We start from the raw sequence: 13870 nt of genomic DNA on the forward strand, positions 1-13870 counted from the left end.
TACCAAACCAACACCAAGTACAATAACGCGGTAAAACTCCACTACTCCAATAACTAGATACTTAAACTCCAATACAATTCAACGAGATCTCCGATCTGATCTCAGTTCTGAACAACTCCCCTATATATACCTACACTGTCTATAAATAGACCATTACATCAGCATACATAATGAGTCTGGAACTTACTACAAATTTCTAGAATGTTCCATTACCTTCTATTGCCTCCTACAGTCTTCTATTACCTATTCAACCAATTTCTAAAAATTCCACCCAGACACAGTATGGTTCTAGAACATTCTCAGTCACACGGAAGTGGTAAACAAGTCGTACGCGACAAATATTCATTTCAAAGTTTATCTTGTAGATTTCAATAATGGTGGAAGTGTTAAAATTAAAATTACAACTTCAGTTTTAGGTCCACTCCAATGTGACATTATACCGCCCCTTCCTGATAATTTTTAGGAAGTCTCGACTATCCTGGAGACTAATTTCACGGCATTCTAATAATCGAATATCGCCAATTTCATTTTGATCATCCAGGAGTAATTGAGTAATCGGTGCATGCGAGAGACTACCACAGCCAAACACACTCAATTTGCAAAGCTTTAACAGCCTGTTGTTTTCTAAGGCTTCTAAAAGAACTGCATCTTTGAAACTTCCCATGTGAATGATGTCAACAGTTTCGAGTTCATGGCTGTGTTTTAGGAGAACCAACATGGTGTCATCGGTCATGTTTTCTTCCTGTGCATACATCACTAACTTTCGCAGTTTGTCGAATGGGTTTCGCCGCTGGCCGACTGCTTGTGTATTGAACGAGGATTCAGATATAAAGTTACAAATGTCAAGACTTCTTACATCAATATTTAGGCTTTGCAGTTCAGGACACAGAAATCCGATAGCATAAACATCAATATCTTCTAGATCCTGCAAATGTAGATGTGTTATCTTCTTCCCGACAGCTTGAAGAATTGGAAGCACACCACCAGAAAATGAAATATTATTATGATGGCTACTTATAGTGAGCTCCTTGAGCTTATTTAATGACACAATATGGCGCAAGCCAGCATCTGTGAAACCGTGTGGGCCAGCAAGCACGACTTTTGTGACTTCGGGGCAATGAAGACAAGTTACAAACAAATTGTTGTCTGTAATCAAAGCATTAGGATTTTCAGCTGTTAAAGACTTTAGTTTACACATTTTATTGGGAGCAATTCCAACATCACATCCATCTATTTCTTGCCCATGTCTTTCCATTCCCTCAGGGAAAATAACAAATACGTTATTACAGTTCAAATGTCTGATTTCTGGTAAGTGATTGATGACTGCAGTGACGGCTTTCTCAGTTACCCACGTGTCTAGGACATCCAGTGAGACTAACCTACAACATCCCTCCCCTTTCTGTGCTGCTTGACACATCAAAAAGATGTCACTATCGTTCACCTGGACTCCCTGCAGATTAAGCTCCCTGAGCTTTGTGCAGTTTGTGATAATCAGTCTTAGGGCGTCACCAATGCAGCGCGTTTGTTTCAAGTTCAGACAGATAGCGTCAGATAACTTGTCTGCTAGTGTCAGAAAAGCCTTGGAACTGACACGACTACAGTTGGATAAATTCAAATTCTTCAATCTCTGTAAAAATAGAAAAAAATAAAAACAATAAAAATTTATATATTAGTGAAAGACCCAGCATGTATATGACGAAAAAATCTTGAATTATGTTACAAGTTGCAAAAATGTGTTTCATTCAAACAAAAACGATCATCATATAAATTTGTCATGAGATATTCCTTGGAAAATGCAAAAAAAAATTTGTTAACCCCTTGAATTCCTAAAATATGTTTTGTTGAATGTAAACTAATATAAAACCAGTTCTGACTTAAAAAAAAGTTTTAAACTAATTTTTACCTTGCACCTTGCTGCCACCACATAAATCATCTGATCATTGATAATTTTACTGCAACCGCTCAGATCAAGATGTTGAACTCGGTTATGTAAGAGTAGCTGCAAATGATGACGTGCAAGCTGGCGCTTTCGCTGTAATGTTGATAACACTTTCTGCACCTGTTCAGAAGCTGTCAAAAAATAATTATGAAAAATTAAATAATTGATTGAATAAACTACAAATCTAATGATTGTCTGTTCATAGTTTTTGCATAAATATGTTCTTTTTCAAATTCAGCTAATCAATAAATTTTATTTTAAATTTTACATGTTCATGTGGATTACAATTTAGCAAATTCCGCTATCAGAAAAAATAGTGCAATTAAAAACCAGTGAATAATTAATTTGTAATTTTAATTTGTGCTGCGTGATGACCTCTGCCCTTAATATTTTACATAAACCTATAGTGTGTCTGAAAACTTTTTTTTACTTTTATTTCAGCATATCAATTTGCATATCAATAAAATAGGGGGGGTAAAATATAAATTTTATTTAACAAATTCAAAATATATTCGAAATGAATTTCTTTTGTAGAGCATCAGTCTAACGACGTGTGATTTCGAGATTAGGAGGGAATTATTTATTGACCCCCTCCCATAATAACTTATTTATGTATGATACAGACTGTACCAACAATGTAAAATGTCACCTTTGTATGAGGTCAAGGAAAAGTATGATATATACAGCAATTGCCAGACAAGTCATAAGTATATAGCCTTGAAAATTCGCTGTGTTTTTCATGTGGCAGACATGGACAGTGAAAAGGCAAAATGGAACACTTGCGACAGCCAACGAGTGTGCAGTACAGTCGAAAATTGTTCATCAACGTCCGGTACACGCGTTATGGGCATGTCAACTTTACAACGTGGGCGTGTCACTTCTGGCGAAGTTGAATATGGGCGTTCACGAATACCCACGCTCCAAAACTACAATCACATACTCACTCAAATCTTCGAAAGGTCCAATGATGTGGAGAAAGCTGTGTTTCCCCATGTAGTTTTTAGTGTAGTCCTCGCACCAGAACTCTATGTGGTTGGCAATGTACTGCACGCATATTTCGTTTAACCGGAACAGACCGTTTCTTCGCGGCATGTTGCTATCCCGATCGTTATTCAATATATCGTGGCGACTATGACGGAATATACTAGTACTATGTGCGGAATATACTAGTATTCAGTGTAAACAATTAACTGCTTCCAACTACTAGTATGTTGCACAACTATTTGCAATCTCAATCCAAGCAAAGGTTCAAAGTTGAATAAATAACGTGATATATCACCTGATCCGCTGACTGACCTCACCTTTCTCAGGTCAGTGTTCGTCTGCTCAAATTAGATTGTGGATTAGGTCACACGTAAATGCATTTTAACGACATTTTTACTGAGAATTTTGCGAGTCGGATAGCGGAAGATGTTTGTATACGTACTGTCGTGTGTTGTAGCAATCTACGTGGTGTATAAATTACACATGGCTCGGCTGAAAGGTGTCTTTTCCAGTGGAATCGACCTGGTCGGCAAGACAGTTCTGATCACCGGTGCAAGTCGAGGTACTGAATGTTTTTTTTCTGAAGTTTTGTACATAACATACTGTACATTAACATTATGCATATTATAATCAGTCATCAAATAGTCTTAATCATAATTAATCATTGGGCAAAAATTATCGAAGGCAATTGAATTATGCTGGAAGTTTACACTGGCGCACATTGTGGGAATAATCTGGAATAACATTAAAATTAAAAAAATTAAAATTAAAATAGTCTTGTGATGTGACATTTCAAAGATGGAAGGATGGCAAGAAAATTAACCCCCAGACTAAAAAATGTGTATATATATTTGAAATAACACTATCAGGAAGAGGAAAACTCGTTTTCATGGCAACCATTGTATTTTCATCTGTGACTGGCAATGTGTATGTAACATTTTTTAAATTTAGTGAAATATCATTTATTTTATTATTTTTTTATATTCATATAAATATCACACAGTGATGCAACAAAAAAGAAACGTCTTTCAACTGATAATATTTGTTTTTGTCTTTTCTCAACATACATACAATCAATTTTAAAACATACTTTAATACCTTCAAGTCATTTACATTACACATAAAGCTACTAATTAAATTTGTGCATAATTGCAGTTAATAATTCATATGTATTATGCATTGTTATATTCCTAACATAAACCTCATCTGTATTACTAACATAATTACATTATTACAATAGAGGTAAGATGGCATGAATAGCTTTTGCATAAAAAAAAAACTTATATAAATTTGAAATAATGATTAAAAACCACTCAATCAATCGTGATTTCTTTGTAAATACCTTCTAATCATCATTGACTTATCATAATACTTTTCCCCTGACCAAAATATTAAATTTCTTGACCCAAGCATGGTGCATTTACTGCTCTGATCGAATGACAAATTATATAAATTGAATAAATTGAGTCTTTTTGTCAGAAAGACAAATATATGTACTTATGGGTAATGAATAATCTGAGGGATATCGGAACTAATGTAAATTTCTTCTTAGATATTGAATGTATCACATGGATCTTCCAGATTAAATGTTTTTTAACTTTTTAAAAAAAAGCAAAAAACAATATTGTCATTTTCTTAGTAATACTTCTGTTTCAAGTTTAACAATATTAAAAAGTTGTAAAGTTGTTATGCTTCACAACACAGTTTATTCATTTAAAGTTATGTATTCTTACAGGTATTGGTTATGAAATAGCTCTAGATTTAGCCAAACGTAATGCCCGGGTCATCTTACCATGTCGCAATGTTGTACTTGGTCAAAAAGTGGTAGAATCTATCAAAAGTGAATCTGGAAACACCAATATTATTTCCAAAGAGCTGGATTTATCATCATTTAAATCAATCCGTCGCTTAGCAAAAGAGATTAGAAATGAAGAGCAAAGATTGGACATTTTAATAAACAATGCTGGAGTTACGGGTAAGGATAACACAGTGTGTCACTGAGTTCATGCAGGATAGATTGCACTGTTTATTCTCCATATAATGGTTGACTTTCATTCCATGCCCCCATATTTATAATACTACATGTTGTATATCTGCATCTGTGCCCTTATCAGTTCTCAGTTAGCTGCATACAATAACCTCTCTATCCTATACATCTCATATAACTCACCAAATTCTATGATAAACACCATAACATACACGCTATGATCAACATCACAAAATCCACTCATGGTGTCTCCTATCAACCCACAACAACCACCCCTAAAGATTAAACTACATGCTGTCTCCATAAATAACACCCTCACCCATCTACTAAATGACCCCCCCCCCCAATTCATGCATATAACCACTATCAGATAATAATGCTCATACATTTTATTGCAATATGCACTTGTATGTTTGCAGCTGGTCCTAAGAAAATAACTGAAGACGGACTAGATGAAACCTATGCAATCAATTACTATGGGCCTTTTCTCTTGACAAATCTCTTGCTAGGTAAGTAGGTTGTATATTTCATACTGTAGTCATACTGTCCACATTTAGACGTAATTAATTTATCTCTTGTTCTCAGAAATAAGTTTTGAATTATCATCACAGGCCTATAAAAAATTTTGGTGTGATATCTGAATTATCACTGCGTCCTCGGGTGTTTTGTTTTTAATATCAGCTTTTCTTGTTTCTGCTGATAGATCTCCTGTCAAAGTCTTCACCAAGCCGTGTAGTGAATGTCACTTCTATCGCATATGGACAAGGTTTCATTGATTTTGCCGATCTACGCGGCGTGCGTTTGACTTCGCTGAAATATCTCATGAGATCCTACGCAGATAGTAAACTTGCTGTTATTTTGGGAACTCGTCAACTAGCAAAGAGATTAGCTGGAATAGGTATGTGTATGCTTTAAATTGACTTCAATTTGAAAGAATCGCCGTGATTATTATTTAAATGCTGTAACATTATTCACAACTTGTGTGAAAATGTGCAATACTAAAATCAGTTTTAATAATTTGGAAATTTATTTCCACCTCAGAGAAAGTCATTTATAAAGGCTGATGGTATTCACATTTAATTCACTTTATTAAATGAAAGTATATCTACCGATATTAACCCTTGTGTGGTCAAGTCAATGTAAAAGTACATGGCTGACCAGAAAAAGGTCTGGTGTTATATAGATTATGCTGTTCCTTCTGTAGTTGTCAGTCTTATGTACTTTTATGAAAACTTGGGTGCATAGTGACCTTTTATGTATGGCTTAGGGATTATCAACAGGTATTTCATAAATGGCTTAGGGACTATCATAAGGTATTTCATGAATGGCTTAGGGATTATCAACAGGTATTTCATGAATGGCTTAGGGATTATCAACAGGTATTTCATGAATGGCTTAGGGACTATCAACAGGTATTTCATGAATGGCTTAGGGGCTATCAACATGCATCAAATATCAAATGTTAATACCGGTAATATGATCTGACTTACCAACAACAGTTCACTGGTGTACTCATAAAGTAACTCACTTCAGATACCTTAGTAACAATAAACAATGGCATAATTTATGCTTTCTTTCAGGTGTGACTGTTAATTGCTGTCATCCCGGTTCTGTGAACACTGGTCTTTTTGATAGAATGCCGTTTTATGTACGGTTATTTATCAAGCCTATTTCGGCAATATTTTTTCGGGTAAGTGAGTTCATGGATAATAATATTTTGTGGGTTGCTGAGAATAGATATCATGAAAAAACATGCACAATAAATTTCATTCAAACTTGGTACATTCATTGAATATAATAGGATCTTGATGCACATCATTTTTTTTAGATTGGATCATTTTAATAAATGTGTTGTATCAATGATTTGTTCTTTAAATAAAATAATAAACTTTATGTCCTGTTTGTTCAGTCATCTGTCAATGGAATCATAATAAATATGTATCAATATTTGACAACATATTTTGAATATAGAAAAACACCTTAATACTTTAATTTTGAATTCATATTTGTTTTTCTTTTCAGTCACCAAGAGAGGGTGCACAAACTCCAATTTATCTCTCCATCAGTGAAAATGTTCAGGGTATCAGTGGACGGTATTTCAGCGAGTGTAAACTGGATAACCCAGCTAAAAAAGCACAGGATGATGTGGTTGCTAGGAAACTGGTTGATGCTACAGAGAAAATTGTGGGATTGCAGTCATGATGCATTTTATGTGATGCTGCCACCATCCATCATGCATGAGTGACAAATATGTACAAGAGACATGATGGCAAAGGCTATTATGATATTATATATCATAATATATATTATGATTGCAATTTGTATATTTTTTGATAAGAACTCATGTGTATATGTTTTTTTAAATTCACTTTAATATAAAATTGATAATATTCATCTACATGTTTCTAGATGTAAATCATTTGAATGTCAATTTTGTTAAAAGAAATATTTGTTTTTTAATATTAATTGTATACCGATGTCACACTGATTGCATATGTGATGCATGGAAAATATATTCAAATCTTCTCAAAACCTGAATATGAAATCTACCCTCTCGTTTATTTTAGTAAGGCACCCACTGATTGTTTGATAAATTAGACAAGAATTGTAATTGTTTGATACAGATGACTTAATGCAAACAAGATCATGTTTATTCAGAAAATGAGAAAAAGTACACAAATTTTTGGATAGAAATATGATTTAAATTATATACATATTTGTTATATTTTTTACTTCCTATTTCTAAATCTCTAAAATTCATCACATTTATACTATAACCTAGCAATCACAACTATATCATGCTTTATCAAACTAAAATTCTTCCTTCATATTTTAACCTGTATTTTTTCTTGAACCGTGCACTGGGAGGTTAGTGCATGGGATAAAATGAAGTTGAGTCAGGTGAATGTCAGTGCATAGTGTCTATATAGATGTAGTATTTGGCAATAAATTGTAAAATATTGAATTATTATTCAATGTAAATATTTTTTGTAGCTGTTGCTAATAATCCTTGATAAGGTGATATTAATTAAATGTATTTTTTTTTTAATATTTGGATTTGAAATGCCAGAGAGAATAGCAGTAAGTGTTTCTTTGAATTGATGGATCAATGTCCCCTGAATATAAATATATACACACGTTGGTATGTAATTTGTTCTGTTATTCGAAGATAATATCTTCTTTCATATATCTTCCATTTTAAAGATGATTAAGATATTTAACGATATACCACAGTTGAAATAAGTTACCGTACCTGTAACTTTACTTAATTGTATCTGTTGTCTAAAAATAGACCTGTTACTATATAATTCACTTAATTGTATCTGTTGTCTAAAAATAGACCTGTTACTATATAATTCACTTAATTGTATCTGTTGTCTAAAAATAGACCTGTTACTATATAATTCACTTATTTGTATCTGTTGTCTAAAAATAGACCTGTTACTATATAATTCACTTAATTGTATCTGTTGTCTAAAAATAGACCTGTTACTATATAATTCACTTAATTGTATCTGTTGTCTAAAAATAGACCTGTTACTATATAATTCACTTAATTGTATATGTTGTTTAAAAATAGACCTGTTACTATATAATTCACTTAATTGTATCTGTTGTCTAAAAATAGACCTGTTACTATATAATTCACTTAATTGTATCTGTTGTCTAAAAATAGACCTGTTACTATATAATTCACTTAATTGTATATGTTGTTTAAAAATAGACCTGTTACTATATAATTCACTTAATTGTATCTGTTGTCTAAAAATAGACCTGTTACTATATAATTCACTTAATTGTATATGTTGTTTAAAAATAGACCTGTTACTATATAATTCACTTAATTGTATCTGTTGTCTAAAAATAGACCTGTTACTATATAATTCACTTAATTGTATCTGTTGTCTAAAAATAGACCTGTTACTATATAATTCACTAAATTGTATCTGTTGTCTAAAAATAGACCTGTTACTATATAATTCACTAAATTGTATCCGTTGTCTAAAAATAGACCTGTTACTATATAATTCACTAAATTGTATCTGTTGTCTAAAAATAGACCTGTTACTATATAATTCACTTAATTGTATCTGTTGTCTAAAAATAGACCTGTTACTATATAATTCACTTAATTGTATCTGTTGTCTAAAAATAGACCTGTTACTATATAATTCACTAAATTGTATCTGTTGTCTAAAAATAGACCTGTTACTATATAATTCACTAAATTGTATATGTTGTCTAAAAATAGACCTGTTACTATATAATTCACTTAATTGTATCTGTTGTCTAAAAATAGACCTGTTACTATATAATTCACTAAATTGTATCTGTTGTCTAAAAATAGACCTGTTACTATATAATTCACTTAATTGTATATGTTGTCTAAAAATAGACCTGTTACTATATAATTCACTTAATTGTATCTGTTGTCTAAAAATAGACCTGTTACTATATAATTCACTAAATTGTATCCGTTGTCTAAAAATAGACCTGTTACTATATAATTCACTTAATTGTATTCGTTGTCTAAAAATAGACCTGTTACTATATAATTCACTTAATTGTATCTGTTGTCTAAAAATAGACCTGTTACTATATAATTCACTTAATTGTATCCGTTGTCTAAAAATAGACCTGTTACTATATAATTCACTTAATTGTATCTGTTGTCTAAAAATAGACCTGTTACTATATAATTCACTTAATTGTATCTTTTGTCTAAAAATAGACCTGTTACTATATAATTCACTAAATTGTACATGTTGTGTCTAAAAATAGACCTGTTACTATATAATTCACTAAATTGTATATGTTGTCTAAAAATAGACCTGTTACTATATAATTCACTTAATTGTATTCGTTGTTTAATAATAGACCTGTTACTATATAATTCACTTAATTGTATCTGTTGTCTAAAAATAGACCTGTTACTATATAATTCACTTAATTGTATCTGTTGTCTAAAAATAGACCTGTTACTATATAATTCACTTAATTGTATATGTTGTCTAAAAATAGACCTGTTACTATATAATTCACTTAATTGTATATGTTGTCTAAAAATAGACCTGTTACTATATAATTCACTAAATTGTACATGTTGTGTCTAAAAATAGACCTGTTACTATATAATTCACTAAATTGTATATGTTGTCTAAAAATAGACCTGTTACTATATAATTCACTTAATTGTATTCGTTGTTTAATAATAGACCTGTTACTATATAATTCACTTAATTGTATCTGTTGTCTAAAAATAGACCTGTTACTATATAATTCACTAAATTGTATCTGTTGTCTAAAAATAGACCTGTTACTATATAATTCACTTAATTGTATATGTTGTGTCTAAAAATAGACCTGTTACTATATAATTCACTTAATTGTATCTTTTGTCTAAAAATATACCTGTTACTATATAATTCACTAAATTGTATATGTTGTGTCTAAAAATAGACCTGTTACTATATAATTCACTTAATTGTATCTTTTGTCTAAAAATATACCTGTTACTATATAATTCACTAAATTGTATATGTTGTGTCTAAAAATAGACCTGTTACTATATAATTCACTAAATTGTATATGTTGTGTCTAAAAATAGACCTGTTACTATATAATTCTGTTGTATCTGCATTATATCTGTTATTATACACTACATTATTTATCATACAAAGGTTACCCATGGAAATACTGTAATGTTTGTATACTATCTGATTACCATGAACTACAATGAACACTCTTTAGGTGTATTATAATAAAGAGTAATTACTGGCATTGACAATAGAACTTTAGGTCAAGATTGAACATCATGGTTAATCTCCCCTGTCTAAACAATACAGAACAGATCTCTTGTGAACGTAGATGTGTTGCATAGAATTGACAAACTATTGTAACCGACAAATGCCAACACCACTTCTCATCTACTCTTTGGTCTGTAGCCTTTTGATTACGTCTGTTGGTGTGTATCTGACAAGTAACCGAATACAAGGAGGTGCGACCCAAATTATGTCCAGTATCGTACGTTTTGAAAAAAAATGCTCTCATTGGGACTTCACTTGTGTGTATAGGTGATTGTTAGTAGTCTGAACTTTACCAATATGTTTGACATTCCTCGTAATTGGCAACTAGCTGAATAGATATGATGCCCTTGAGCATACATATAAACGAAAGACTTGAATGGGGACGGTTGTCCCAGTTTCTGATATACAACTACTGTGTCTGATTCCAATACAATAAATTGAATTATTTCACATTGGCCAGTGTATACTACCACGAGATACTGTGTGGGCACTGCTTCTTCTTCCTGGAAAATCAATAAAACGTATTTTGTGGGAAACGTTGCCTCTGGTCACTGTATATTAAAGCGCGGTGGTCGTCGCGCAACGCGTGTTCGAATTTCATGTAAATAAACAATGTATTTTGTACGCGTTGTATACGTAGCTATGAGGACAGGACGTGGCACGTCAACCGCCGCCCTTTAATATGTAACAGGTGAAATTATATTATCTAACGTTTGCCACATGCAAAAATAAAACGATTTGATTTTGAACTCGAATTTCCGTTTGTATAGCTCAATGTCGGAATGCAAAGAGATACTCGTACTCCATCAAATTTGACCATCTTCCCCCAAAATATTTTCATTTTTGTCGAATACCACGCGATGTTTTGGCGTCACTTCGACTCAACGACCTTTGTTTACCCTGTTTGTAGCGCACAACGCGAGATCTTGCATTGGAGGAAATTGGTATATTGACATAATTTTTTTGTTATTTTGCCTATTTTCTTATAAGCAGACTGTCTGCTGATATAGTTTCGCTGCTTCGGGTGCATAACGTGATAGAAATATCAAATCAATCAGTCTTAAATTAATCTGATTAAATAAGGAATAAAATCAATTTGACAGTGATTCATCTATTGATCATACAAATAAAATATCAGAACAATTGGGTCTATGGTTTTCGAAAAGTTGTCAGAAAATACCAAAAATGAGAACAAAATATTTATTAAAATTAACATCACGAGAAGCACCAAAACTGACATTTCAACCCAAAGCACCTATATATAAAATATCAAGGCAATCAGGCAAGCCGTTTTTAATAAAAAAGTCAAAAATAGCATATTTTACCAAAATTGGCAGAAATTTTGATTACGGAGGATAGAGGGTATCGGTCTAATTGATTCCACCTAAAGTGTCAAGATATAAAATATTAAAGCATTGGGATAGTCATTTTTAAGAACAAGTCGATATATAACGTTTTACCAGAAATAAACAAACGTATTCATTGTCATAAAATGATCAAATCAGACTGAGATCCACCCAAAGTCGCTACATATAAAATATCAAAGCAATTGGAAGCCATTTTAAAGAAGAAGTGTCCATTTTTACGAGAAAAGACGAAAATATTCATCAAAATTAGAGATTTTTCATGAACTGAAATAATGAGAGGTCCAATATAGAAGCAATTTGATTTGCAGTTTTCAAAAGAAGTCGGAAATATCACTTTTTATAACAAAATGACAAAATTATTCATCAAAATTAGAGCATGACAGATATTATCAGGAAATGGACAAAACTGAGCAGTACACCTGAGGTACCTGCATATCAATATTTAAGCAATAGGAATTGCTGTTTTCAAAGAGAAATTGAAAATATCACTCTCTACCAAAAATGAAAAAAAAAAAACATCAACATTTAATTGAAGTTATCTGCACGAAATGACCAAATCTGAGAGAGGTTCAACCAAGGTACCGAGTTTCAAACGAATCAGACTTAAGAAAGAAGTCGTAAATGAAAAAAAAATATGACGCGAACGTCAACGACGAAGAATGTCAATCAGTAGTATGACTAGGCCCGCTCGACAAATCTGGAAGTGGAGCTACCAAAAAAAAAGTGGTATGTGGTTATCTTCAAATCTCAAATGATAGACATTTAATTTTCTCGTTTAAACCACGAATAATGCTTAGCCTTCATTCTGTCAATTTGCAACTCATTCAGTAGTCAGATTACGAATGAATCCTTCTATTGTCGCATTCAAGAATTCGTGAAATTGTTTTGTAATAAGTGTAAATGAAAGCAATATTTGGATGGGTTATGTATATCTGACTGCAATTTAATGATAAATATCGCCTGTCAAAGCTACGTGCGGAGTCAACTACCCTCATCCCAAATATTTTTGTTCTACAGAATTCAAACTGATGATTGGATCGGTGTTTGGTCACAAATTGTTGGCGCTGTAGAAAAAAATACTCCCATGTGTAACAATATTTCCTTTATGGTCTAATTACTCCAAACAATTTGTACATCTTTTGTAAATGTATAACTCAATAAAATTACATTTCATATATATTTTAAGAGCATAAACAGTGTACAGAGGTAGTGAAATAGTAAATTTACATTACATAATAGTTCAATTGAGAATACACTAGTGAAACAGTAACATGAAATAGCAGGGAAAGTTGAACTGTGTATTCTACTATGTATTAGTTCGTTGAAGAGTGTCTCTGTGGAGCATTACATGCGGCTTATACGGCAAATTCAATTCTGGACGGTCCCAGTATCGTGCAGCTACGGATGTTTGGTAAATCTCGCTCGAATTGCTCGAGGAAACGCGACTTTAAACGCTACCAAATTATTATAACATCCATATTTTCTCTAGTGTTCCTGGTTGTGGGTAGATGTTATTAAACAGTCGACAATGGGAGAATACCAAAGTAATATAACATCACATAACAGATACAATCTTTCAACCAGGAGAAAATAACACTTAACCGATGTCTGTTATACATCCACGGTTCGTTTGTCAGTTTGTCAGTGACAGCTGACACAATATCATAATTACGAACTCTTATTCATTCTGCTGTCTGGAGTCGATGACAATCTCATTCTGACTATCTCTTCTACTGAATAAGATTGCGTGTAACCGTCTCGCCATATATACCTTTGTCCATCACAA

The 13870-nt window shown here is 32.3% G+C and overlaps 2 protein-coding genes across 2 annotated transcripts; one reads left to right on the plus strand and one right to left on the minus strand.

Annotated features, from left to right (window-relative positions):
* Positions 1–341: 341 nt before the first annotated feature.
* On the minus strand, positions 342–3101 carry LOC100377240 (F-box and leucine-rich repeat protein 13-like). The gene is made up of 3 exons (XM_002738118.4): positions 2884–3101; positions 1904–2070; positions 342–1627 (listed from the first exon to the last, which is right to left on the minus strand). Exons 1-3 carry the CDS (start codon positions 3029–3031, stop codon positions 413–415), a joined length of 1530 nt encoding a protein of 509 aa, XP_002738164.1. The 5' UTR covers positions 3032–3101; the 3' UTR covers positions 342–412.
* Positions 3102–3250: 149 nt separating this feature from the next.
* LOC100377088 (retinol dehydrogenase 14-like) lies at positions 3251–7572 on the plus strand. The gene is made up of 6 exons (XM_006820630.3): positions 3251–3485; positions 4659–4898; positions 5330–5419; positions 5614–5808; positions 6491–6600; positions 6933–7572. The coding sequence occupies exons 1-6, from the start codon at positions 3350–3352 to the stop codon at positions 7110–7112; spliced, it is 951 nt and encodes a 316-aa protein (XP_006820693.2). The 5' UTR covers positions 3251–3349; the 3' UTR covers positions 7113–7572.
* Positions 7573–13870: the final 6298 nt, after the last annotated feature.

The sequence above is a fragment of the Saccoglossus kowalevskii genome, chromosome 10, assembly GCF_978046115.1.
Source record: "Saccoglossus kowalevskii chromosome 10, keSacKowa6.1, whole genome shotgun sequence".
Lineage (NCBI taxonomy): Eukaryota > Metazoa > Hemichordata > Enteropneusta > Harrimaniidae > Saccoglossus > Saccoglossus kowalevskii.